At 55.8% G+C, this 26,862-nt stretch overlaps 2 protein-coding genes across 3 annotated transcripts; one reads left to right on the forward strand and one right to left on the reverse strand.

The window, feature by feature from the left end:
- NPAS1 (neuronal PAS domain protein 1) lies at positions 1-16,850 on the forward strand. Of its 2 annotated transcripts, none has more exons than XM_027618980.2 (12): positions 1-80; positions 1,859-2,041; positions 2,458-2,693; positions 9,621-9,694; positions 9,969-10,058; positions 11,534-11,705; positions 13,253-13,368; positions 13,596-13,753; positions 14,260-14,366; positions 14,687-14,834; positions 15,593-15,687; positions 16,249-16,850. In XM_027618980.2, exons 2-12 carry the CDS (start codon positions 1,920-1,922, stop codon positions 16,710-16,712), a joined length of 1,782 nt encoding a protein of 593 aa, XP_027474781.1. In that variant the 5' UTR covers positions 1-80; positions 1,859-1,919; the 3' UTR covers positions 16,713-16,850. The 2 variants fall into 2 exon arrangements, with proteins under 2 accessions (XP_027474781.1, XP_027474780.1); XM_027618979.2 differs by lacking the exon at positions 1-80 and adding an exon at positions 657-765.
- Positions 16,851-16,963: 113 nt separating this feature from the next.
- TMEM160 (transmembrane protein 160) lies at positions 16,964-19,335 on the reverse strand. Its single transcript, XM_027619218.2, has 3 exons — positions 19,089-19,335; positions 17,964-18,056; positions 16,964-17,312 (listed from the first exon to the last, which is right to left on the reverse strand). Exons 1-3 carry the CDS (start codon positions 19,294-19,296, stop codon positions 17,047-17,049), a joined length of 567 nt encoding a protein of 188 aa, XP_027475019.1. The 5' UTR covers positions 19,297-19,335; the 3' UTR covers positions 16,964-17,046.
- Positions 19,336-26,862: the final 7,527 nt, after the last annotated feature.

Consider the following 26,862-nt stretch of genomic DNA (forward strand, 5'->3'; position numbering starts at 1 on the left):
GAAATCCTGTAGCAATAAGACCCCAGAATCCTGCTCTCTGAAGGTCTTCCGACACCTGGGTCCCAGTATCCTGAGAGAGGGTAGGTCCGAACGCCAAAGCCTGGCCTTTTAAGGGGGGAGGCCCTGGGTGCGGGGGTCCCCTTCTTGTCGAGGGCATGCTCACACCCTGAAATTCTCTCCTGGGAAAGGAGGGTCTCAAACGCCTGGATTCGCATCCCTGGCGCGGGTACTGAAGGCTAAGTCTCCACCCCTACACGGGGCTTGGGTGCATGGTTGTCCGCCTTGCCCGAGGGGCTGCTGGAGCTCGGGGTTCTCTTGGGGGACTAAGGTGCTAGTTCCTCCGGTTGGAGTATGGAAACTCCGGTGTTCCCCTCTCGAGATGGGGAAGCCCCGGCTCCGAGGTTCTCACTCTGGTGGGAGGGGGCCAGACCCCCGAAGCTGCCGTGGGCGGAGCGGACTCGGGTCCCGGGGCCGCTCCAGAGTCCCTCGCTGGGAAGCCCCTACCACAGCAAAGGCCGAAGAGGCTGTCGCGGGGGCCGGACCGAGGGGGCGGAGACTAGGTGGGCGGGGCTCCGCAGACACCGCCCCCGCCTGCCAGCGCGGTCCGCGCGGCTCCCAAGTCTGCGAGGCCGCGGTGGGCGCGGAGAACCTAGCGCCACAGCCCGCGCGCCCCGCCGAGCCCGGCCTGCCCCGGGGTCTATGGGGCCACCCCTCTGCGCCGCCCGGTCGGCCCCACGCCGGGCCCGGAGCCTGCCCCGCGGCCAGGTAAGGGCGCTGTGCGTCCTGCGGGTAGGGGACGCCGGGAGGCAGGCAGGGGGGGGCCAGGGAACTCCTGGGTCCTGAAGAAACAGGGGGCCGGAACTCGTGTGCAGGGGGCTAGGGTATCAGGACGCCTGTATCCTGAGGTTGGGGGGAAGGAGCACACGGATGTTTGGGTCCCGGAGGAATAGGGGGCTGGGTACCTGGACACCAAGGTCTAGGGCATCTGGACACCTGGTTGGGGAGGCTCGGGGGCGGCCTGGCTATTGGGGGCGGGGTGGGGGGAGAATCCTTAATGCCTAGTCCCGGAAGAATGAAGACCTAACTGAACACGTTCCTGGAGGATCTGAATACCAGGACACCTGGGCCCCGAGTGTCGGGTCCATCCTGCGGGCGTCCTCTGGCTGATGCTCTGGCCACTGCGTCGGGGGCTGTGGTTCGCACGCCCGGGTCTTCGGGAAGGAAGTTGTGGTTGAGATTTGGCGGCCCGGACACATGGCCACACCCCAAGGGCCTGGTGGGGGGGTGTCCCTGGGCAGGGCATTGGGTGGGGTCCCTGCCCTCTGCCCCCCTTGCCTCCTTAGCCCAGCCAGGGAAATGGGCGCACCGCGGATGAGGGCAAACGGACTCCTGGGATGGGCTAAGAGAGCGGATCCCCGGGACAGAGGGCTCTCGGGGCAGGAGCCGGGCGCGCCTGGGCCCCGGCGAGGCGCCTGCCCCCCGCCCGCCCGGCTTGGGCATGCTTGGCACGCAGCGCGCGGGCCGGTCGGATCCGTATGCGCGCCGCGTGCGCCTATTGGTATGCGGGAGCCGGCCCGGCGCGGGCGTGAGGCGGCCGCGCTGGCGGGCGGCGCGGGGGAGGCGGCGGCGGCGGCGGCGGCGGCGGGGCACGTCCTCGCCCCGAGATTCGCCTGGGGCCGGGCAGGGTGAGAACAGCGGGCTCCGTCCCAGGGGCCCCCGGGGAGGGGAAACTGAGGCACCATCCAGCCCTAGCTCCTTGCTGGGACCCCGAGCGCCGCACGGACCTCAGTTTCCCTAGCGAGTCTCCCGGGGGGCTCCTCGGGCACCGAGCGCTGCCTCCGGCTCCTTTCCACGGCAGGAGACGCGGGTCTCGGGTCCCGCAGGCTGCTCTGAGCCCGTCTGAGCCCGCCCCCGCGGAGATGGCGGCCCCCTACCCCAGCAGTGGCGGCGGAGGCGAGGTCAAGTGCGGGGGAGGTCGTGGCCGCAGCGTCCCGTGGGACTTTCTGCCTGGGCTGGTGGTCAAGGCCCCGCCCGGACCCTGGTGAGCAAAGCCCCGCCCCCTGGCCGTGGCCCCGCCCCCAAGGGCGTCCTGGGAGAATTCACACTCAGCTTGCTGCCCCGCCCTCAGGAGCGAGAATTTCTTACCCAGAGTAGCTCAACCTTTGTTCTACAAACAACCCCTACCGTGTTCCGTTCCTACCCTCCTTCCTCAGAGTTTATACCCAACATTTAATTTCTCCCCTCTTCCACCTCCTTCCCCCCAGAATTTATTTACACCCCAGGTTCTGTCCCCACGGCCGGGTGCAGAATTCACACGCAGGTTCTGCCCCACCTCCAGTGTTGAATCCACTTCCCACGTCCCGCCCGGTTCCGAGGCCCCGAGGGCGGGGCTCCCCCAGGCCGCGGGCCTCGGAGCCTCGCGGCCCCGCTGACGCCCCCTCCGCGCCGCCCGCCCAGCCTGCAGGCGCAGCGCAAGGAGAAGTCCCGGAATGCGGCGCGCTCGCGGCGCGGAAAGGAGAACCTGGAGTTCTTCGAGCTGGCCAAGCTGCTCCCGCTGCCCGGAGCCATCTCGAGCCAGCTGGACAAGGCGTCCATCGTGCGCCTCAGCGTCACCTACCTCCGCCTGCGCCGCTTCGCCGCCCTCGGGGCGCCGCCCTGGGGACTGCGGGCCGCGGGGCCACCGGCCGGCCTCGGTGAGTGCGCATGCGCGGGGGGCGGGTGTCCCAGTGCCCTCGCCCGGACCAGAGGGCCTTTGCCCGGTTCCTTGGCCGACAGCGAGCCAGACCTTTTGTGTGCCCCAACCGGGTGACTTCTAGTCTCTAAGCCTCAGTCTATTCATCTGTGAAACGGACACACGAGGTAGGGATGATTTCATGAATTCTGGCCCGACTAAGGGCCCCCCCCCCCCCCCGCCCCGCAACACCAGGGATCCGACCACTAGCCAATGCTGTTATTTTTATTAGGGGAGATGAATCGTTATTATCCCAAAAAAGGCCCGCAGCTCCATGGGCGGGACAGAGGGGGACCCAGCCTGGGCCTCCCCATCCACTCATGGGCAAGAAACCCCCTCACTCAGACTTGAGGGGCCCCAGGGGGGAGCACAAGGACTCTGAAGTCTGAATTCCCAGTTTGGGAAAGCGGGAGGGAGACAGTGGAACCTGGCAGGTAAGATGGAGAGCTTCAGAAAGACTCTCCTGGGTCCCTGTCCCCACTCGGCCACCCCCAGCGTTGTGACCCTCGGGCAGGCCACCTGACCTCTCTGTGCCTCACACATGAAATGGGAATCCTGATGAAAGTCCACAAGCACACCCAGAGGGCTGAGGTGAAAATCAACCAGGTGATGCGTGTAAAGACCCATGTGCAATCAATACGTAGTGACTCTTGGTGGTGACCTTGCAGAGTTGTTGGGGCCTGTGGTTTATTAAACAGCTACTGTTTTGAGCCCTCAGGATCCAGCCGAACACAGGCTTGATAAAAGCCCCCCCCCCCCCCGCCGCCCAGGCTGACATCCTAGTAGCCAAGACCCAATAATGAAATAGAGAAGACAAATGCAATCTACGTTATGTAAAAATACAGAAGAGGTAAAACACGAATACAGATAGCCAATTAGCTCCTTTTACTATACAACTTTATTATTGATGGATAACCTAGGAGTGTTATGTTACTGTTACTCTGACGTATTACTGCTTCTCAAAGACAAGCAGACAGTGAATCGTGTTAATCCGAGGTCGCAGGTGACCGGTTCGGGGCACCCCAGGCTACATTCCCCCAGAGAGGAACGGGTGTCCTTAGGGTGAGGTTGGAGGGGCTCCAATTCCCCTCCTGCCCTGGTCCCAGGGGAGGAGGCGCGGGCGGGGGGGGTGGGGGAGAAAATAGCATTGATTAAGCTCGCAATAAATCACCATTTAAATTTAAATAATCCGGCTTCCCAGGCGGTAATTAGGCGAATTGACTGGCGCCGAGAGAATGCCGCATTAGCGCCGCTGATTACTGTCATTACCGCGAACAACATGTGCGCCGGCGGGGGATAAACATCTTGTCTATTGTCCCGAACGCGGGGAGAGAAAGGGAGGGAGGGGGTGCCGAGAGCTCCTCCGGCGGCCAGCTCCCCCCCACCCCCCACCCCCCGCCCCCGCCTGGCTGGGCACTTGAAGGGGATGCGCGCCCGCCGAGGACACGGCCCTGAGGGGGCAGACCGCGGACTTGGTCGACGCCCCCAGCCTCTACTCCACGGAGGCCGCCCCACCCCCCTCACTCCCCGGTCCAGGACAGTATGTGTTGGAGGTACTGCGTGGACTCCCTCCTGTAGCCCCAAAAGTAGGAATTTGGAGGTGTTTCCTGCTTCACAGGGTCCCCAGCAAGAGGTCAAGGGCCTGCTTCCATAATACCCCCCTCGGGGAAACAGGACAGCGTCTTAGCTAGTTAGCAAAGCAGGGGGCCTCCCACTCTCTGAAGGGGAGGGTGCTCCCGTGTCCTCCTCAATTATAATAGCAAACATGTCCAATGCATGTCAGACTGTTCAGCACTATATACAAATAACATGCAAAACAACAACAACAACAAAACAGAACAGAACAAAAAACCCACAAAACTCGCTTAATCCTCTCAAAAAAACATCAGGAGGAAAGCGATGTTTCCATTTTACAGAAGTGGAAAACTGAGTCCCAGAGAGGTGAAGCTGTTTGCCCAAGGCATCCTCAGCCAAGCCCGGGCCCAGCTGAGATTCCAACTGGCTTCACAGGGCACCTTCTCAGCCTCCGGACTTGGCCTGTTCATAGGTCTCTGGGGACCTTGGAGGTCCCAGTCTCCCTCTGGGCCTTGGTCAGCTGGCACAACGGATGTTGAAGGCTAGCCTGGGACCTCTGAGTCCAGGGAGGAGGTAGCCTGGATCTTGCATCAGTGGTCAGCATTCATTCAACACCCACTGAACACCTTCCCTGTGCCAGGTCCTGTTCTAGGGACACCCCAGGGAAAAGGACAAAGTCCCTGACCTCAAGGATGGGCCTACAGATCCTTCCTGGGAGGCGCACTGCTCCCCACCTCTCTGATCTCATTTCTCTACCCCTCTCACCTCTTCAACTCCCTCCCACCCCCTGCCACACACAGACAGACAGACACACACACTCTGGCTACCTTGCTGTTCTTCAGAGAAACACGTTCCCACCTCAGGGCCTTTGCACTTGCTGTGCCCTCCGGCAGCAACGTCTTTCCCTCCAAATGTCAGCTCTTCAGGAAGGCCTTCCCTGACTGTGAACACTGACAACACCCCTGCCCCCAGCACTCCCTGTCTCCCTTTCCTGTCTTCTTTCCAAAGGACCTATTGTCATCCGGACGCTATTTCTTCTTTCTCTTGTTCATTGTGTCTCTCCCCCCGACACCTTGTTCCCTGAGCCTAGAACAGTGCCTGGGGCACAGTAAGGGCTTGTGAAATACTTGTTGGGTGACTGTGAGACAGAGTGAGGGGAGGAGGGTTGACATTCTCATTCACAGATCAGGCACAGCGTCTTTGAGGAAGGGACCTTTGAGCTCAAAGGAGGCGAGGAAGGAGGTGAGGATGCAAGCCTGAGAAAAGCTGGAAGAAAAGTAGTCTAGGCCGAGGGAGTAAGTGCAAAGGCCCTGAGGCAGGCAGGAATCAGGTTGCTGGGTGCAGGCCACAATGAGGCCAAGGCGTCCAGAAAGGAGTAGGTGAGGCAGGGAGTAGACAGCAAGGACCAGGTCCTGCAGGACCTCGTGGGCCTTGGTGGGGACTTTAGCTGTTAGCCCAAGTGGGATGGGAGCCAGAGGTGGCAGGTGTGAGGGTAGAAGCAGGGAGTCTAGTGAGGAGGTGAGTGCAGACGGCCTCAGGCCTGCCCCTAGGGACTCAGGTTTCCCTCTCCCCAGACAGTGAATCTCTCTCGGGCCAATTGAGAATAGGAGGTGACAAGACCCCTAAGACCTGGGAGTGGCCTTTTCCCCACCTTCCCTCAGTCCCCACTCTGTGATGACAACTGGGACAATTTTTTTTCTCCAGCAGTCAGGCTCCAATGAGAAACGCAGCAAATGTTTGTTGAATGACTGAGTGATGGTCGGGGGTTTGGGTGTGAGGAGGGGGCAGATCTGGGAGCAGTAAAGAGCCACGTGCAGAATTTGGGGGACAGCAGATTTGAGGCATTTGCCTGGAGATGCGGGAACCCAGGGGGAGGAGGCTGGGGAGTTGGGGAGGGGGAGGGGGAGGCGGGGGGTGATAAGACGCATCAGTCAGTGATGGGGACCAACCCCAAAGCTCCCGTCCCAACGGGGGAACAGTGAGCCCTCCCCCTGCGCACCCCCAGTCCGACGTGCCCATTAAGACTGTTAATTGCAGACGTTCAGTCTGACCTGGGCTGATCCTGTGAGCGGGAAAATGAAGGAATTAGCAAAAATGACAGGGGAAAATTGCGACAATTAGCAGGCGGCATTGTTCCTGCCTGTCACCCGGCTGGTTCGCACTGCATCTCGGGGGAGGGGTCCCCATCAAACCCCCACCCCATTTATTGTTCCTGGAGCTCCAGCCAGGGGTGGGAAAGGGGTGCGAACAGCGGGAGGTGCTCCTGGGAGAAGGAGGCGTGGCCAAGACGTTAGGGGGCTGGGGGCGGGGCTGCACCCCCCCACCCCGAGTCCGGAGCGGGGGGGGTGGGGGGGGCGGGCGGGGTTTGGCTGTCTGGTGTTTTGATGGCCTGGAAATAACAATAGTAATCACACTATTAATACTAATCCCTGCTCTGCGTCTGGGAGCACCTGTCGTGTGCCAGGCGGGTGCCGGGCCCTTTCTGTTCCTTAAGCTGACTGAATGAATGCTCAACCAACCAGTGAGGTCAGCGCTCTTTGCAAAGCCACTTGACAGAGGAGGAAACTGAGGCACAGAGAAGTGAACGGACTGGTCCCAGGGCAGAAAGCCAGGGAGGGCCAGCCCTGGGGCTTGGCACCAGACCTGGCAACCTTCAAGGTCACTGAATCCCCTGGCTCCCCAATCCAGACATAGGATCCCTTGGGAGGTGGTTCTCTGCGGGGTCAGGGAGAAGGTCCCTGTGGAAACAGGCTCCAATCCCCCCCCAACACTCTCCCACCTCTGCTCCTGCCTGTTGGGGGCTGGGTCTCTCTTTGCCCTTGGTCTCATTTGCCACGTCCTTCTGTCAGTCACCCTCTTTCTCTGTATGTCTCTCTGGGCATCGCCTTTCTGTTCTCTCTGTCTCTTTACGTCTCTCTGTCTTTGTCTGTCTCTGAATTTCTCTGTCTACATATGTCTGTTCTATCTCTTTTAAAATATTTTTTAAATATTTATTTATTTATTTGAGAGAGAGAGAGAGAGAGAGAGAGAGAGGGTGTGTGTGGAGCAGAGGGAGAGGGAAAGAGAATCTCAGATTCCCCTCTGAGCGCAGAGCCCCACTCGGGACTCGATCTCATGACCCAGAGATCATGACCTGAGCCGAAATCAAGAGGCAGATGCATAAGTGAGTGAGCCACTCAGGTGCCCCTTAAAACTTCTTTTTTTTTTTAATTGAAGTAAAATTTATATAACATGGAATTCACCATTTTAAAATGCACAGTGGGGATGCCTGGGTGGCTCAGTCGGCTAAGCGTCTGCCAGGGGATTGAGCCCTACATTGGGCTCCCTGCTGAGCAGGGAGCCTGGTTCTCGCTCTCCCACTGGCCCTGCTTGTGCTCTCTCTCTCTCTCTCTCTCTGTCAAGTAAATAAAATCTTTAAAAAAATAAAATGTACAGGGGCGCCTGGGTGGCTCAGTCGGTTAAGCATCTGACTCTTGATCTCAGCTCAGGTCTTGATCTCAGGGTTGTGAGTTCAAGCCCTGCAGTGGGCTTTATTAAATTAAAAAATAAAATAAAGTGTACAATTCAGTGACAGTACAGTCACAGGGTTATGCAACCACCATTCTATCTGGTTCCAGAACATTTTCATCGCCCTCCAAAAAGCCCTATCCACATTAGCAGACACTCCCCGTCCCCCCACCCAACCACCAACGCTTCCGGTCTCTATGGATTTGCCTGCTCTGGACAATTCATAGAAATGGAATCACACAGTGTGTGCCTCTTGTGTCTTGCATAATGTTTTCACATTATTTTTAATTAGGCTCCATGCCCAACGTGGGGCTCAAACTCATGGCCCTGAGATCAAGAGTCCCATGCTCCACTGACTGAGCCAGCCGGGCGCCCCCATCATAATGTTTTCAGAGTCCATCCACATTAGAGCATGTGTCCCCACTTCATTCATTTTCCTGGCTGAATAATATTCCACTGTATGAATATAGCACGTTTCATTTATCTGTCCATCAGGTAATGGACTTTTGAGGTGTTTTCACCTTTTGACTGTTAGGAATCGTGCTGCTGTGAATATCTGTGTAGGATATTTATTAGAACACCTGTTCCCAGTTCTTCGGGGGTATATACCTAGGAGCGGAATTGCTGGGTTTTGTGGCAGGTGATTCTATGTGTGACTTTAAAAAAAAAAGATTTTATTTGTTTATTTGAGAGAGAGCAGTAGAGAGAGAAAGAAAGAATGAGTGAGGGTCAGAGGGAGAGGGAGCAGCAGGCTCCCCGCTGAGCAGGACTCAATCCCAGGACCCTGAGATCAGAACCTGAGCCGAAGGCAGACATTTCACTGACTGAGCCACCCAGGTGCCCCCATATGTGACCTATTGAGGAACCTCCATACTGTTTTTCCAAGCGGCTGCATCATTTTCCACTCTCACCAGCAATGCACAGGGATTCCGATTTCTCCACATCCCCGCCAACATTTTTCTTTGAACTCTAGCCATCCTAGTGGGTGTGAGGTGACATCTCATTGGGGTTTTGGTTTTCTTTTTTAAGATTTTATTTTTAAGTAATCTCTACACCCTATGCCGGGCTCGAACTCATGACCCCGAGATCAAGAGAGAGCCACCCACTCCACGGACTAAGCCAGCTGGGCACCCCTGTTTGTCCTTTTTCTGTCAAGTTGCAATGTCCTTCTCTCTTTCTCTATTCCTTGTATCCCTCTGTATGTCTCTCTGTCCATCTGCTTGTCTGTCTGGTGTCTTTTGTCTTTCAATATCTGTTCCTTTGTCTTTCTCTCTCTGGCTCTCTGTACCAATGTCTGTCTGTCTGTCTGTCTCTCCTCTTCAGTCTGTCCCATTGCCATCCTTCGGGTCTGAGCTCAAACGCCCCCTCCCACAACAGGCCTCACTTCACACCACCTTTTCAATCTTTCATGGCCCTGGCACGTATAATAATTCTATATTTGCTAGTTGCTTGCATGTGGTGTGTCTGCCCCTGGCCCGGGTGCCTTCGTGAGGGGAAGAGCAGGCTGTCCGGGCCGCTTCTGTGTCCCCAGCGCAGGGCCTGCTGCACAGCCGGGGCTCAGGGAGACTTTCTGAATGAATGCGTGAATGGACGGCTCCCTGCGTCCTCTGGCGTCTGTCTGTGCGTCTCAGCCCGCTTCCACCCCTCCCACCCGTCCCCACGAGCCCAGGTTTCTCCCCATCGGGGCCCGGGGCCCCCAGCGCCCCAAGACGGCTCCAGGACTGGGGAGAAGAGAGGGAGATCTGTAGCCTGGCTCGAATGGGGGCCTACCAACAGGCCCCGGCCTCACCCTTCCCTCTGTCCCCAGCCCCAGGCCACAGGGGCCCCGTGGCGCTGGTGTCTGAAGTCTTCGAGCAGCACCTGGGAGGACACATCTTGCAGGTGAGGCCCCTACCCCGCCTGCTGCTCCTTGCTGCCACCTGGTGGCCACCTCCGGAGAGCGACACCCTTTGCTCCAGCATCCATCCCATGGGAGCATCAGGCCGGGGCTCCCCGCTCCTGCCTGCCCTTTCCCACGGCCACGAAAGCCCCTCCCCCGCCCCAGATTAATCCATCCTAGGTGGCGAGCCAGATTTCAGAATGTCTTACCACTTACCTGCTGGACAGACAGATGCCCAACCCTCCTCTCCCCTCTCCCTATTTCTCCCCACTGTAGTCCCTGGATGGCTTCGTGTTTGCCTTGAACCAGGAAGGGAAGTTCCTCTACATCTCCGAGACCGTCTCCATCTATCTGGGTCTCTCACAGGTAAGGGGCCCGCGGCTGGTCCCTGGACTGGCATCTCCCTTGCTGGCCTGTGCTGCATGCCCTTTCCCTCTCCTGGCCTCACCATCCCAGCCTAAAAAGTGAACTGGATCTACGGTTCTCAAAGTGCACCCCTGGGAGCCCCAGGTGGCTCCACATGACAGGCGGGGGAGGGGGTTTGTTATTAAAGTAACAGGTCAGTTTGAAGAAAGCAGATCAGCAGAAAGATCAGTTTGTCGATGAGCCTTAGCCAGATGCACCATATTTACCAAAACTTGCTTTTTCTTACCCATTGTAAAGAATTGCAGCCATTTGTATTGGGAGGTCTTGGGTTTTGCCAACTTTGGAAGATTTTCTGTGGCGTTTCAGTGGAGTGGCTTGCATTTTGTCTTTACTTCCACCAGCTGTTTCTGCCCCAGCTCCTGCAGGTGGCACTGAGAGCTAAAAGCAGAAACCGAAAACCCCCATCCTTGGGGAGCCTGGCTCCTGGGGGCATCTTAGGCCTCCCCAATCCATTCAGCACAAATTGCTATCCTCTCATCACTTTGACAAAGGTTTTACCAAGTGGTAAATTTAGAAAAGCCCAGTGCTCGGTGTTTGGCCTTTGTGAGCACCGTTTCAGTGAGTTGTTGGAGATGCCGGGAGGAGGAAGACCCTGGAGATAGGGGAATATGGACAAGGGGAAGGGGGGAGGAAGAGTGGATGAAAGGCTTGCAGCTGGTGCAGGGCAGGGTTTGATGAGGAGGAGTTCAGAGGGAAGCATGCGATCGCAAACCCAGGGGCAGTGGGAGCTCTGGGAGGCTTCTGAGGTGTGTGTGGGGGGGGGGGGGGGCGGGCATGGCCAGAGGAGTAACTTAGTAGGGGTATTAAAGTGGAGACTGAAAGCCAGAAGAGCAGGGAGGACGCTGGGGCAGGAACACAGCGGGGCCGGGCGGGGTGGGGGGAAGGGGGGAGATGGGGACCTGGACTGGGGGAGGTGTGGAGCAAAGGGAGATTGCTTTGAGAGATTTGGATTGCTTTGAGAGATTTGGGGGTGAACTGAATGGTAGTCTGAGAAGTTCCAACTCTTTAAGGAGCTCGAAAACCACCCCACTGCTTGTATCCTGATCTCCATCGCTGCTGGGATATCCTGTGATTCATTTCCGGGCACAGTTGTTTGCTGCGTGCGGGTGGGAGTTGGGCAAATGGAAGCTATGAGAAGCAGGCACGCGGCTTCTTAATAAGCAGGTGCAGAAAATCCTTAAGGATCACCGGGTTTGAAGTGAGAAAGGCATTAGAGCCTAAGTTTGTATCTCCTTTTAAAAAAAGTTAAAAAGGAAAAAAAAAAAAAGAAAGGTTAAAAAGAAATTCTAATAAAAAAAACAAAACTGGCTTGAAGCGCGCCTGCAACGGAGGCGAGTGAGCCGGAGGCTGAACCCCGGGCGAGTGACTGCGCGCGCATCTTACCCGCCCTCTGCGGTCCCCTCTTCCGCCGGCAGGTGGAGCTGACGGGTAGCAGCGTCTTCGACTACATCCATCCGGGGGACCACTCCGAGGTGCTGGAGCAACTGGGGCTCCGGGCCCCGACCCCCGGGCCCCCCACCCCGCCCTCCGTTCCCTCCTCTTCCTCCTCTTCGTCTTCCTCCTCGCTCGCGGATACCCCTGAGATCGGTAATTCCAAGGGCCCCCAAAGAATGCGGCTGAGGGTAGGGCAAGGGACACCCGGTACACTGTATCCAGCCATGTCTTCTTTAAACAAAAACCACTCTCCCCGAGCTCTGCAAAGCAAATTTTGGTAAAATGATCAGAGGCTAAACCGAGACAACAAGACTTGGCTCCCTAAATATGCCTAAGCTGCCTGGCTCCCCAAGATTTGAATTTTAGAAAGACCCCTCTGGCCACCAAGTGGAGATGGGTGCCTGTGGGTGACAGCTGGAACCCGGCTTTGGTAATAATAAAACAGCGCACGCTCATTGGCTTTTACAGGTGCCGTGCCTTTAAGTGCATAATTTCACTGAATCCTAATCACAACCCTGCAAGCAGGAACTATCACTGTCTTCATTTTGCACAGGTGGAAACTGAGGCACAGCACAGAGAGGTTAAGTTAATTGCCCCAGGTCACACAGCTGTGAGTGGTTGATCTGGACTCCAGCCCAGGTTTGTCTGGCTGTAGCATCTGTGCTTCCAGGCCTTCTCTCCAGTGGAAAATTCCACTCCATGTTGGAGAGGGTGGGTGTTGGGAGATTACCCTAAAAGTTCCTTTTAGCTCTGAGATGTTGGGGGACTAGAGGCTAACTTTTCTGTAAGTAGGATCTTCTTTTTTTTTTTTTTAAGATTTTATTTATTCATCTGAGACACAGAGATAGAGCATGAGCAGGGAGAAAGGCAGAGGGAGAGGGAGAAGCAGGCTCCTTGCTGAGCCAGGAGCCTGATGTGGGGCTCGATCTCAGGACTCTGGGATCATGACCTGAGCCGAAGGCAGACACTTAACCATCTGAGCCACCCAGGCGCCCCAGTAGGATCTTCTTATTTTGGGTTTGCTTAACACCAAAAGCATCTGAGCTGTCAGCAGCGCTGCAAGATTGGGAGATGTCTGTGACACACACGAGGGTCCACTGAGGCACAGGTCTGTCTGGGTGTGAGCAGCTATAAGACTATCACGGGATTTAGAGACTAATCTGTATTTGTGGGTCTTACTGCTCTGTGCTGGGGAGGGCTGGGGACACAGAGATGACAGCAGCCCCAGCCCTACCCTCTGGGCTCACAGTCCAGGTGGGGAAGACTGACCAGTCCCTTGAGAATGATGATCCAGAGTGGTCAGGGCTGGGGTCCCACCCCCAGCGAGATGCCTGACCCAGCCTGGGGGTCAGGGAGGGCTTCCTGGAGGAGGAGCTGTCCCACCTGAGACCTGGAGTTTGTAGCTAAGTTGGTGTCAGCGGGAGGCGGTTCTTGCCAAAGTTTGAGGCCAAGGTGAGGAGCTGGGCTTTATCCCAAGGGTCCTAGGGAGCCATGGCGGTTTCAGGGCAGGAAGAGACAGGGTTATATTTGAGATCTGGCTGGCTGCTGTTCAGAGGGGAGGTTGGTATACGACTTCAGTGAGGTTGTGTAACCATTAGGCCGTGGCCATGACCCTTCTGGCTAGCTGTACTGGGGGCAAGGGGGGCCCTTGTGTGTTTTTTCCTCAGGATCCCATAACCTTCCTTCACTCCCCATCCCAGAGGCCAGCGCCGCCGAAGTGCCTCCCTTCTCCCGGGTCCAGGAGCGCTCCTTCTTCATCCGCATGAAATCTACCCTCACCAAGAGGGGGCTGCACGTCAAGGCCTCGGGGTACAAGGTGAGTGTGAGCTCTCCGGCCCCAGCTTCTGACGCCCACCTGGGGAGAACCCCCGCATTTCCGCCAGCTATGTCCTTGTGCCCCGGCAGCTGTGGGTGACAGCCGCAGCCTGGCCCGGTGGCCGGGTTGTGGTCCTCCTGCCCGTGCCTCCGACCCCCCCCCCACACCCCCTCCCCCCCGCCCCGGCCTCGCCAGGCTTCTCCTCCAACCCCGCCTGCCGCCTGCAGGTCATCCACGTAACGGGGCGCCTTCGGGCCCGCTCCCTGGGCCTTGTGGCTCTGGGCCACACGTTGCCCCCAGCCCCCTTGGCTGAGCTGCCACTACACGGACATATGATCGTCTTCCGTCTCAGCCTGGGTCTCACCATCCTTGCTTGTGAGAGCAGGTACCGGGGTTGGGGGCCGAGGCGGGCGGATGGGGCCACGCGGGAGAGCTGGGACTGCGGGCTGTCAGAGCTGCGCTGGGGAGCCCCGGGGGCTGGGGAGCCCCGGGGACGGAAGAGCAGCGAGGGCGGAGGTACCGGAAGGAGGAGGCCGGGCCGGCGCCCGGTGGAGAGGGTGGGCGGGGCTTGCCCGAGGCCCCTTCTGCAGAGCCCCGCCCCTCCCCGCCCCCCTTTGTCTCCTGCCCCGCGCAGTGGGGAAAATTAAACTGTGAAATCGTCCCCACGCTCTGAGAGCCTTCCGAGTGCCCGGGGCCACCCCGCACCCAGCAGTGCCACCTGCCTGAATGCTCATGGCCGCCCTAGGAGGGACACTAGTATTACGCACATTTGACCCAGGGTTAAACTGAGGCCCGGAGCACTCCTGGTGATTCCAGAGCCAACCCTGCCTCTTGTTCTCTACCCCCCTGGTCTCAGACCTCTTCTCAACTCCTGTCACCTGCTGTCCTCAGAGTCAGCGACCACATGGACCTGGGGCCCTCAGAGCTCGTGGGTCGCAGCTGCTACCAGTTTGTCCACGGCCAGGATGCAGCCAGGATCCGCCAGAGCCACCTGGACCGTGAGAACCCCCGTCTCCTAGCACCCCTGGCCTGAGTGCCCCCAATCCCTGCACCCTGAGCCACAGCTCAGACGTGGGGTGGGAGGAATGGGGCCGTGGTGTCTCTCTGACCCCGCCCCCCTTAAAAATCCAGAAGGCCCCCCCCGTGCCGGGTTAGTGCTCAGTCCTTCTGACTCAGTCTCTCCCCATCTCCCGCTCTGTACTTTTGCCCTTGTCTCCTCCCTACCGTCACCCTCTCTGTCCCCCTGTCCTCCTCTCTCACCCCGTCTTCCTGTCCACCTGTCTCTCTCTGTCTCCGCCGGCCCCTGGGCTGGGCCCAGTGCTGGACAAGGGGCAGGTGATGACTGGTTACTACCGTTGGCTGCAGCGGGCTGGGGGCTTTGTGTGGCTGCAGTCCGTGGCCACCGTGGCTGTGAGCGGGAAGAGCCCCGGGGAGCGCCACGTGCTCTGGGTCAGCTATGTGCTCAGGTGAGGGCTGTACCCCGTGTGCCCCATAGGGCGGCTCAGAACCCCTCCACAAGACTTTGCCATCTCTCCCCAGCTTGGGGTGGGGGGCGCCTCTTCCGGGGGGGTCTTTTCAAAGAGGACAAGCCCAGAAGGGTTTGAAAACAGGAAGGGGACAGGGGGACAGTGAGAGGAAAGGCCCGGATGTGGGGTGACCTTGCTCGCAGGGGACAGAGGATTGAGGAGGCAGCTTTGAAGTGGGCTCAGTCCCACGCAGAGGGTCTGGACTTGATTCTGGGGCACTGGGGAGCCATGGCAGAGTTTAAAGCTGGAGAGGGTCACAGTCATGTCTGCTTTGTGGAAAGACCCCTCTGGCTGCTGCAAGGGACTTCGAGGGACACGACAGGGGCTTGGAGCCCAGGGAAGAGGCTGGGACGGGTCCTGGGGCAGGTCTGGGAAACGCCAGACAGTGCAGGTGGAGGAGGGGAGGTGGCATCTGCTCACACCGTCTCTGGCTTTGATGGGCTGGCTTGGGGCTCCTGAGAGGAGCAGAAGTCTGAAAGGAAGATGCTGAGAGGAGATGAGCATGAGGTACCCAGGGGACACCCAGGTGGTGACATTGACGGGGGGGGGGGGGCGGGGGGCACAGGCTGCCCGGGTCTGGCCTCGGGAGACAGGGCTAAGCTGGGCTAGACCCCAGCTTGGAGCGGGGGGGGTGGGTTCCAGTGATGAGCCCTAAGTACCATGGGGTGGGGGCTCTACACCCCCTGTCTTGTCCCCAGCCAAGCCGAGGGTGGCCAGACCCCTCTGGATGCCTTCCAGCTTCCGGCCAGCGTGGCCTGTGAGGACGCATCCAGCCCAGAGCCAGAGCCCACAGGTGAGCCTCACCTCCCACCTCACCCCGGGAAGCTCCAAGGGAAAGGGTCTCTGGGCCCTGAGCTTTCCAGTCTGGAAGCCACTAGCCACGTGTGGTGACGACTTACGTTTAATCAAAAATGAAAGATTTTCTCGGACACCCTTGCCACATTTCAAGGGCTCAGTGGCCTCACGTGGCCAGTGGCTAATGCGTTGGAGCACACAGATATGGAATGTCATCGAGGAAAGTTCTGTTGGACAACACGGGTCTAGACCAGGGTTTCTCAGTCTCCCCTCTACTGATAGCTGGGGCCAGATCATTCTCAGCTTTGGGGGCTGTCCTGTGCATTGTAGGGTGTTTAGCAGAATCCCCAACCTCTACCCGTAGATGCCAGGAGCACCGTCCACCCTAGCTGTGGCAACCAGAAATGTCTCCAGACTGCCACATGACCCCCTAGGGGACAAAATGGCCCCAGCTGAGACCCACAGGTCTAGACCACCGAGCTCAGCTTCATTCCACAGATGGGAAGACTGAGGGCTGGGGACGCACACACACAGCACCCTTCATATCTCCCTCTTGTAGAGCCAGAGCCTCCAGTGGAAGGGAAGCAGGCTGCCCCCCTAGACAAGGACGAGGCCCCCCGGAGCCGGGGCAAACGCATCAAAGTGGAGCCTCGCCCAGGGGACGCTAAAGACCCGGAGGACAGTGGGGACGAGGAGCCGTCTGGCCACCCGGCCCTGCCTCGGCCTGAGTTTACTTCTGTCATCCGGGCAGGGGCCCTGAAGCAGGACCTGGTGCGGCCCTGGGGCCTGGGGCCTCCTGGGGACCCCCCACCTTCCCTCCTCCACGCGGGCTTCCTGCCCCCTGTCGTGCGGGGCCTGTGCACACCCGGCACCATCCGCTATGGCCCCGCGGAGCTGGGCCTCATGTACCCGCACCTGCAGAGGCTGGGCCCGGGCCCCACCCTCCCTGAGGCCTTCTACCCGCCCCTGGGCCTGCCGTACCCGGGGCCCACGGGCACCAGGGTGCAGCGGAAGGGGGACTGAGGACTGGAGAGCTGCCTACAGAGCCGGACCCTGAGGGATGGGTGGGGCCCCGAGGGCACTGCCCCAGGGCTGAGCTCAGCCCTGTCGGCCGGCCGGCAAAATTAAACACCTTCTCCCCCTCTGTGGCTCGGTCTCCGGGGGCCTCGGGGCTCCTCTCTCCTTTCTCCTTCTTGGTTACTTCCACCTGCCTCGCCTGGCTCCCACGCCCGCCCCACCCTCCCCATGGCAGGAACCACCACTCGGAACATGGAGCGGGTAAAGGGTCAGGTTTTAATGTCCCGGTCCTTGGGCCCCCGGCCGTCCAGCGCCCGGCCATTCCCCGTGGCCCAGCCACTCACTCCGGTGGTGGCCGGCCTGCTTCATCGGGGCCTTCGGCAGCTGCTGTCCCGTCGTCCTCGGGCACCAGCTCCACATCCAGCTCCAGCTGACCCATGTAGAGGCCGACGGCACAAGCCCAGAGCAGGCCTACCGCCAGCACGGCCCCCACGCTCGCCGCCGCGCCCCCCAGCGACAGCTGCATGGGTCCCCGCAGCGCCGCCAGGCCCACCACGTAGGAGGAGCCGCCCCACACCACACACAGGCCGCCCAGCAGGAAGAAGCCTGTGCGGGGGTGAGGGGGGGGAGAAGGCTGCAGTCAGCGGGAGGGAGGGCCCGAGCTCCCAGGCCAGGGGGCTGCCTGCAGGCAGTGGGGTGGCTGGAGGCCCGGGTCTGGGAGCCCGATGACCCGGGGATCGAGGTGGGTCAGGAAACTGAGGTGGAGTTAGAGGAAGGGGCAAACTCAAGGTCAGGGTAGGGGTAAGTGCAGACCCAAGCTCAGGGACTCGAGAAGGTGTCAGAGGGGGGGGCTGTCTAGGATGTGGAGGTGGGGTTCAGGACCAGAGGAGGAGTTAAGGAGCTGGTCTGAGAGCAAAAACAGGGCTGGAGGGGCAGCAGCGGGGCCAGTCTGGGGCTGAGCCAGCATGAGGGGCTCGGCCAGGACCCTCATCTTTGTTGAGAAGTCGGATAGGAGGGGGCAAGGACCCACCGCCCTCCCCAGTGCCCAGGAAGCCGGGGTGGGTGGGGTGGGAGGGAGGGTGAGGTGGCTTCTGGCGGGGGGGAAAGAGTGAGGGGTTCCACACTTAACTATGGGGAGGCTGGGATGGGGCAGGGAAGAATCTATAGCCACCAGGGAGGATGGGGGCTCTACCTCCTCAGTGGGGGAGCAAGTGCCCACACTTCCTGGTGAGGGTGAGAGTGGGGGTCTGTACTCACCATAGGCAGCTTCCCGACCCATGTCACTCTGCATGAAGGAGATGACCCCGATGCCTGATGCCAGGAGACCATTGCGGAACCAGGAGAGGAATGCTACAGGAAGGGGCGGGGGGTGGCGGGCAAGAAATCAGCATCAGCCCAAACCCTGCCCCCAACCCCATCTGCCAGGACGGTGTTATCCCACCCCAAATCCCCGCCTGGTCCTGGCAGCCCTCCACCTAACCTTATCCCCGCGCCCAAACTCTGGCTTCCATCCATCTCTGAGCCCTCTCCCCCAAACTCCGCAGCACCAAAGATTCAAGACAGTCTGCAGAATCTGGAGGAGTATCTAGGAACCCAAACTGCAGGACCTAAATCTGAGGACAGGCAGATCCCAAGAGGTCATGCTGGTCAACGTCCCACCCCCATAAATGTGTATCCCCCCTCCGGGGACAAGCTGTTCTCTCACTTCAAGTCTCTCTCCAGCCTCCCCCTAACGCCAACTATCAACTATCTGCGTACGTCCTTCTTTGCTGTTATTTACCTCCATTCAAGTCCCTGGTGGGGCGCTAACGGGCCAGTCGGGGTTACAAACCCCACACCCTTACCCCAGCCTCTATTTACCCTCTCCACGTGAGGCCCCTCCCCCTGCAGCCTGGATCACCTGGCCCTCCAATCAGCCCAGAGCTTTTCTATTATTGGTTGTTTCTCCCTCCAATCCGGAACTCGCCCCCTCTTTGGTGGGGATCCACACTCCCGCCTAATGCAGAGTGGTCGCCTCTTCAAGCTGAACTGGCTCCTTCAACGCGCACCCCTCTAGTAGGCAGCTCCCCGCCCTTAACGCTCTCTGGACGCCTCTCTTGCCCAGGCAGTGCAATTTTATAAGGCTGCCAGTCCTAGCCCGACTCACCTCTCCAATCCCTACTGCACCCCACTAACCGGACACCGTCCCATCCGCAAGCCCTTCTTTGCGGACAGACCGCTCTTGCAGCGAGCACTTCCCTGCGCTTATACGGAAGCCCTGCTCTCTCCGGAGCCCCGGCCCTGTTTCCAGCAGGAGCCCCGCCCCCACCCCCCACTCACGTGCGCCGACAGCTCGGCTATCTGGAACCCCCTCTCCCATCCGGGCCGACCCCAGCCTCAGACCTGTCTCGTGCGCCTTCCGAAGGAGCCAGGCGTCCGCACGATCCAGCTCGGACACGGGGGGTGGCGAAGCCCCGGCGCGGGGGCCGTGGCCAGGGGCGAAAGACCCCCGGGCGCCCCCGCTCCGGGGCCGCGGAGGCGGCAGCAGCGCCCCCCGGAAGCGGAGCCGGGCCAGTCGGGCGGCCCGAGCCCACCACCAGCCACCTCCCATGGTTCGCACTACGGCCGCCGCTCACCGACCCGCCCCCATGGGCCGCCCGTAGGCTAAAGAACACGTCACTCAGGGACGTCGGCTCACCCATTGGTTTTGCGAGCGCCACTCAGGGCTGGCCCCCACTGTCCATTGGTCGACACTGCGGGTGATTCCTCCTCTGTCATCTGTACCGGTACTGCGCGTCCCACCTTGCTTCTGCTACTGGACTACGAATCCCAGCGAACATTGCGCCCATAGAAGGCCGGTCTTCAGAAGCCGGGGGCATGATGCCTGCTGGGAGTTGTAGTTTTGTTAATAACTTTAATTCTCACGGCCAATAAACAAAAACAAAACAAAACAAAATTCTGCTTAATGTAGAACCTTAGCAAGATCTCGAAAAGCCGAGAGGAGAAAGTAAAACTCAACATTAATCCCACTGATGAAGTTACTGCTAATACTTTGTTGTACTCCTGCCCCGTCTTTTTTTTAGGTAAGTGTAAAACGACATGCTGTTTGACAAATTAACTTTTTTTCACATAACAGTAAGTCGTGAACATTGGTGGCATTGAATACTTTCCACAGCATAATTTCTTATTTTAAAAAATACTGCTTATTTTGAACACAGTCCAAGATGCAAAAGATACAAAAGTGTCTAATGAAAAGTAATTTTCACCCCCTGCGCCAGCCAACCATCCCCATCCTCCGTTCCGCAGCATTAAGTTTAATGGTTCATACCGATGCATTACACGTAGGTACCGCAGGGGATCCCCGTCCCTAAGTTGTTTCCTATTTTCCCTGCTATAAACCATTGCTGTTTCCTTTTAGGTTTAAACTGGCAAATTTCAGTTTATGTCCCCTTACTACATTGTGGGGTAATGATCTCTATACTTACCTGTCTCTGCCAATAGGCTGTGAGCTTTCAGTGGACTGGGTCCTTGATTGACACATCTCCATGCCCCCCAGCGCAATATAAGCAGGGACTTGGTAAATAATAATAGCAAACATTTACCAGTGGCTTTCCCTGTGCCAAGAATTGTGCTATGCACAGTCTGTGCATGATGTCATTTCATTCTCATTGTAAACTTAAGGAGTTACAAACTAGAATGCTCCCTCTTTTATAGGGAGGGAGAAGTGAGGTAATACAAACTGATGTTTATTGGGCACTAACCATGTATCAGACTGTGCTCTCGCTTTACATGGATATTCTCATTAAATCTTCAAAATAGGGGTGCCTGGGTGGCTCAGTCTTGATCTCAGCTCAGGTCTTGATCTCAGGGTGGTGGGTTCAAGCCCTGTGTTGGGCTCCACACTGGGCATGGAGCCTACTTAAAAAAAAAAAAATCAATTTTATGTTTACATACTAGGTAGAAACAGTTGCAAAATGAGATTGAAGATAAGTTCTTTTACAATAGTATCAAACCCAAAAATCCTTAGGAAATATTTTAACAAAAGATATGCAAGATTTCTACATTGAAAACTACAAAATACTGTTGAGCCACATTAAAGAAGATCTAAATAAGTGGAAATATATACCATGTTCATGGATTAGAAAACTCCTTGCTCTCATGGAGCTTCCATTCTAGAGGGATAGGCAGAAAATAAGCACTAAACATGCTAAATAAGTAAATCCTTGGGGAAGTCCAGGAGACTAGCGGAGCCCAGAGAGGGTACCTAACCCAGCCTGGATGTGAAGTCAGCACAGGGGTGCCTAAGTTGAAACCTGAACTCGGAGTAGGCATAGACCAGATAAAGCATGATCAGAGACTTACAGAAAGAATCTGGGGCCCAGGAAAGCTTATAGTGAGTGTAGGAGGTTGAACATAAACAATTATTTACCATCATGAAATGGTTTCCTTTTCTTCCAGGGCAGCCATGACAACTATATTTTCTAAGATGCCCTACAGTGCGTAGAGATCTTTTTGAATCCAGAAAAACAGCTCTCTGACCACCCTAACCCCATCCAGAGCAAGGGGACCCATTTGAGGTCACCCCCTTTAGTTCCTGGGTCACCTGTAACTCCTGATCCTGTGCAGTAGAAAGACATAGAGAAGTTATGCAGGGGTCAGACAATATTCAACTTATCTGTTAAGATCACTCCACCTTCCTGGGGCGCCTGGGTGGCTCAGATGGTTAAGCTTCTGCCTTCGGCTCAGGTTGTGATCCTGGGGTCCTGGGATCGAGCCCCACATCGGGCTCCCTGCTTGGCAGGGAGCCTGCTTCTCCCTCTCCCTCTGCTGCTCCCTCTGCTTGTGCTCTCCCACTCTCTCTGTCAAATAAGTAAATAAAATCTTAAAAAAAAAAATCACTCCACCTCCCTATGAAGGCTGTGTTATAGCAGGAAGAGATCAGAAACTTGCAAGAGGACAGGTGACCCTGTCAATAGCTATCTATTTCTCTCCAATCCCGAGTTCAAACCCTTGCTATCTTTCACCTGGACAGCTGAAACCAGCCCACTTATTGGTCCCCAGAACCCCCTAAGGGTAGATTCTCCACTTATTATTTCAGCAAATAATTATTGAATATCTACTATGTACCAAGCTCTGTTTATTTAAGACACTGAGGATATGGGGGCACCTGGGTGGCTCAGTCTGTTAAGCGTCTGACTCTTGATTTTAGATTTTACCTCAGGTCATGATCTCAGATTTGTGAGCTTGAGCCCCATGTCGGGCTCCATTCTGGTCGTGGAGCCTGCTTAAGATTCTCTTTCCCCTCTCCTTCTGCCCTCCCCCCACCACTCCCTCTCTAAAACTAAAACAAAACAAAACAAAAAACAAAAACACTGAGGATATAGCAGTGAACTAAACAGAAAAATGATGTGTCCCAGCCGCTATGGACATGATAGCACTGGGCAAGGGAGACAAAGGAATAATTAATATAATTCCAGGAAATGTCAAATCCATGCAGAAAATAAATCAAGGTGATGAGGCAGAGAATGACAAAAGACTATGGCAGCCAGCCTCTAGGATGACACCAGCTATCTTCACATTTTGTGTTGTCTTCTCCCACATCCAATCAGGACTGCCTCTGTGTGGCCAATAGAATACTATGGAAGTGATCGAGTGTGACTCCCAAGGCTGGGTCATAAAAGACACTGCCACGTCCGCAGCGCTCTCTTGGATCACCCTTTCTGTGGGAAGCCAGCTGCCATACTGGGAGGACACACGAGCAGCCTTGCGGAGAAGCCAACGGCCAGGGCGCCTGGGTGGCTCAGTTGGTTAAGCGACTGCCTTCGGCTCAGGTCATGATCCTGGAGTCCCGGGATCGAGTCCCACATCGGGCTCCCTGCTCAGCGGGGAGTCTGCTTCTCCCTCTGACCCTCCCCCCTCTCATGCTCTCTCTCTCTCTCTCTCAAATAAATAAATAAAATCTTTAAAAAAAAAAAGAAGCCAACGGCCAGCACCAGCTTGCCAGCCACATGAATGAACATCCCTGAAAGGTTCCTCCAGCCCCTTGTCAGGTCCTTGGATGACCACAGCCCTGGCCTGAACCTCATGAGAAGCACCGAGCCAGGACCACCCTGCTAAGCTACTCTTGTGGGTACTTCCTGATCTGCAGAAACTATATGCAATTGTACACATTTATTATTATAAGCTGCTGAGTTTTGAGGATGTGACATAAGAGTAGCCATCTGAGTGACAAGGAGTCATTTATGAGGTGATGAGGAGGAGGAGTGCTCCAAGCAGAGAGGATAGCAAGTGCCAAGGCCCTGAGGCTGGAGTGTGCTTGACATGCTGGAGGAATAGCCAGGGGGCCTGTGTGGTTGGAGCAAAGTGAGCGAGGGGAGTGGGGACAAAACGAAGTCAGAGACAGATGGGGGTTGGGTTGTTGGTGTCTCAGGGGCCATGTTGAAGGCTTCTTATTTTATGTTAAGTGCAATGGGAGCCAGGGGGAGATTTTGAGCTAGGGGGTAGCATGACCTGACATTCATCTTTAGAATGTGGTGCTGACTGGGAAAAAGACTTAGCAGCCACAGGATATATTTTTTTTTAAGATTTATTTATTTGAGGAGCGCCTGGGTGGCTCAGTCATTAAGCATCTGCCTTCGGCTCAGGTCATGATCCCAGGGCCCTGGGATTGAGCCCCGCATCGGGCTCCCTGCTCAGCTGGAAGCCTGCTTCTCCCTCTCCCACTCCCCCTGCTTGTGTTCCCTCTCACTGTGTCGCTCTCTGTCAAATAAAATAAAACCTTAAAAAAAAAGATTTATGCATTTGAGAGAGAGTGTGTGTGTGCAGGAGCGGGGGAGGGGCAGAGGGAGAGAATCTCCAGTAGACTCCCCACTGAGCGTGGAGCCCAACGCAGGGCTCAATCCACGACCCTGAGATCATGACCTGAGCCGAAATCAAGAGTGGGACACTTAACCCACTGAGCCACCCAGGTGCCCCACCAGAGGCTATTTTTTTTTTTAAGATTTTATTTATTTATTTGAGAGAGAGAGAATGAGAGATAGAGAGCACGAGAGGGAAGAGGGTCAGAGGGAGAAGCAGACTCCCTGCCGAGCAGGGAGCCCAATGCGGGACTCGATCCCGGGACTCCAGGATCATGACCTGAGCCGAAGGCAGTCGCTTAACCAACTGAGCCACCCAGGCGCCCCCAGAGGCTATTTTAAATGAGCATCTAATGATGTTTCTCCCTAGCTGAAACCCTTCCACATAGCTCTCCATCAACCTCTGGAATCTTGGCTACAAGACCTGCTGGGCCAGGCCCCTCCTTACCTGCTCCTTCATCTACCACTGAGAAGAGCTTGGCTTTTATGGAGGGGGAGGCTGACTGGGAGCTCTGGAGGGGGTTAAACTTGGGAGGGAGTTCAAATGGGCTGGAACAGCCTGGCTGGTGGCAATGAACCCTAAGCATTAAATGGATTAAGTGGAACTGAAAATATTTGAGACACATTTCTCACATTCTTGGCTGGTGGAACCATTTAGTCTGAGGAGGGAGAAGGGAGAGAAAAACCAAATGCCAGAAAGGGTCAGGGCAGAGAAAACAAATCCTCCTTAAAGAGACAGATCAGAGGGCTGGCCGGCTGCCTCTGCACTTGTGATTTGACCAGTGGTTCTCATGCACGAATCGAACAGTCCAGGAGCTTTAAAACATTAATGCTCCAGCCTCATCCCAGACCAATGCAGTCACATCTGCGGGTGGAAGGGACAACCAGACATTGGGATCCTTTTACAGAATATACACGTACTCACCACAAAAAAGAAATGGCAATTATGTGACATGATGGAGATGTCAGCTAAGAGTCCAGTGGTAATCCTATTGCAACACTATATATAATTGCACATATATATATATATATATATATATATATATATATATATATAATGTATCAAATCAACATGTTGTACCTTAAACTTACACAGTGTTAGATGTCAATTACATCTCAATAAAAAAATATTTTTTTAAATAATACACTTTTAGGGGCTCCTGGGTGGCTCAGTCGTTAAGCATCTGCCTTCGGCTCGGGTCATGATCCCGGGGTCCTGGGATCGAGCCCCACATCGGGCTCCCTGCTCCGCGGGAAGCCTGTTTTTCCCTCTCCCACTCCCCCGGCTTGTGTTCCCTCTCCCGCTGTCTCTCTCTGTCAAATAAATAAATAAAATCTTAAAAAAAAAAAAAGGAATATATTTTTATGAAGAGCTGACCTGATGTCAGGCCCTGTTCCAACTGGGGCCACAACAATGAAGGGGTGGGGGGAGAGGACACAGCATTCGCTTTGGTGGCAGGACATTTTAGTGCCTGAAGAGGAATCACAAGGCAGGTCACGTGACCCACCCATCCAGCATTTATTCAGGTTGCCCTTTAAGTCCTGGGACACAACTCTAGCATTTTCTCTCTGCCCAGGTGTGCACGGTGACCCCTCTGTCTCGCCCTGACCAACGCTGGGTCAGGCTGCTCTCCTCCCCTCCCTCCCCCCAGACCCCAAACAGCCCCTCCCCCAACTGAAATGCTGGTCAGCTTCTCCTGAGACCTGCTGACCACAGGAGGACACATTTCCTGTCAAACCACGTTGGTTACTTACTGCCACTCACATACCCATCTTCCCCTACTACAAACCCCACTGGCTAGCGGAAAGCAATGCCCTTTTCTGTTTGGAGACACTTGCAGACCTCAGAGGTCAGAGCAGCCTCCCCACGGCAATGGTCGTTTTTTGTTTTTTGTTTTTTACAGATTTTATTTTTAAGTAATCTCTCAACGTGGGACTCGGACTTCCAACCCCGAGATCAAGAGTCACATGCTCTAAAATGGTCTTTTTGAATAACATTTGAATAAAATTTCTCCTTATCTCAGATTTTTTTTTTTTTAATTTGACATCTCCAGAAAGTTCTCATGCATTCTTCATTAGGTTAATTCCTAGTTACCTTATAGTTTCGTGGGGTTTTTTTGTTTTTTTTTCCCCTAGATACCTTATGGTTTTTATCACTCTTGGGAAAGTTATCTGATTTTCTGTTAATTTCCCATTTGATTTTTTTGGTATACAAGAATGCTAGTTTTTTTTAAAAATGCAATTTTTTTTAAATTGAGATGTAATTCACATACCATAAAATCCATCCTTTTAAAGTGTACAATCCAATGGCTTTTAGAATATTCACAAGGTTGCATCACTAACCGCAGAACGGTTTGATCACTGCACCCATCCCCTCCCCCTCCCCCAGTCCCTGGCAACCACTAATCTCTTTTCTGTCTCTGTGGATTTGTTCTGGACATTTCATAGGGAGATGGAATCCTACAATATGTAGCCTTCTGTATCTGGCTTATTTCAGTTAGCTTAATGTTTTCAAGTTTTAACGTTGCTTCATTCCTTGTCACAAGGGAGTAATATTCCCTTCTATGAAGATAGCACATTTTGTTCATTCATTCGTCAGTAGATGGACATGAGGATTGTTTCCATTCTTTGCCTATTATGAATAATGCTGCTGGGACCCCTGGGTGGCTCAGTCGGTTAAGTGTCTGCCTTCGGCTCGGGTCATGACCCTGGGGTTCTGGGATCGAGTCCTGCATTGGGCTCCTTGCTCAGCGGGGAGCCTGCTTCTCCCTCTGTCCACTGCTCCCCCTGCTTGTGCTCTCTCTCTCTGACAAATAAATAAAACCTTAAAAAAAATAACGCTGCTATGAACATGCGTGTAGAAATATTTGTTAGTGTACCTGTTTTCAATTCTTTGGGGTTTCAGTGAGAAGCAGGGGTTGAAGGCTGTCTGCTTTCCTTGGCTTGTGGCCTCTTCCTAGAACCACTCTGAACTCTGCTTCCCTCCTACCACTCTGATCTCCCACCTCCTTCTTATGAGCAACCCTGTGATGACATCCGGGGCCACCCACACAATGCAGGATCATCTCCCCATCTCCCCACCCTTAATCACACCAGCAAAGTTCCTTTTGCCACGTAATATAGCGTTCTTGGGTTCCAGGAATTAGGGTGTGGCTACAGAGGCTTTTCAAAGAAGGAAGCAAGAGGATCAGTTAATAGTAGATGTGACGACAAGAGCAAGAGGTCAGAGGGACATCAGGAAGGGACCTTGAGCCAAGCACTGCAGGAGGATTCTAGAAGCTGGAGAAGGCAAAGAAATGAATTCTCCCCTGAACCCTCCA

Source organism: Zalophus californianus, chromosome 17, assembly GCF_009762305.2.
Source record: "Zalophus californianus isolate mZalCal1 chromosome 17, mZalCal1.pri.v2, whole genome shotgun sequence".
Classification (NCBI taxonomy): Eukaryota; Metazoa; Chordata; class Mammalia; order Carnivora; family Otariidae; genus Zalophus; species Zalophus californianus.

Excerpts from the sequence above, each read along its gene's own strand:
- TMEM160 (XM_027619218.2), bottom strand. The coding sequence starts at position 19,296 with ATGGGAGGTGGCTGGTGGTGGGCTCGGGCCGCCCGACTGGCCCGGCTC. Across the intron at positions 18,057-19,088 it reads TCGGAAGGCGCACGAGACAG|CATTCCTCTCCTGGTTCCGC; the intron begins GTCTGAGGCTGG and ends CCCTTCCTGTAG. Across the intron at positions 17,313-17,963 it reads GGGTCGGGAAGCTGCCTATG|GCTTCTTCCTGCTGGGCGGC; the intron begins GTGAGTACAGAC and ends ACCCCCGCACAG.
- NPAS1 (XM_027618980.2), top strand. The coding sequence starts at position 1,920 with ATGGCGGCCCCCTACCCCAGCAGTGGCGGCGGAGGCGAGGTCAAGTGC. Across the intron at positions 10,059-11,533 it reads TCTATCTGGGTCTCTCACAG|GTGGAGCTGACGGGTAGCAG; the intron begins GTAAGGGGCCCG and ends TTCCGCCGGCAG. Across the intron at positions 15,688-16,248 it reads CCCAGAGCCAGAGCCCACAG|AGCCAGAGCCTCCAGTGGAA; the intron begins GTGAGCCTCACC and ends TCCCTCTTGTAG.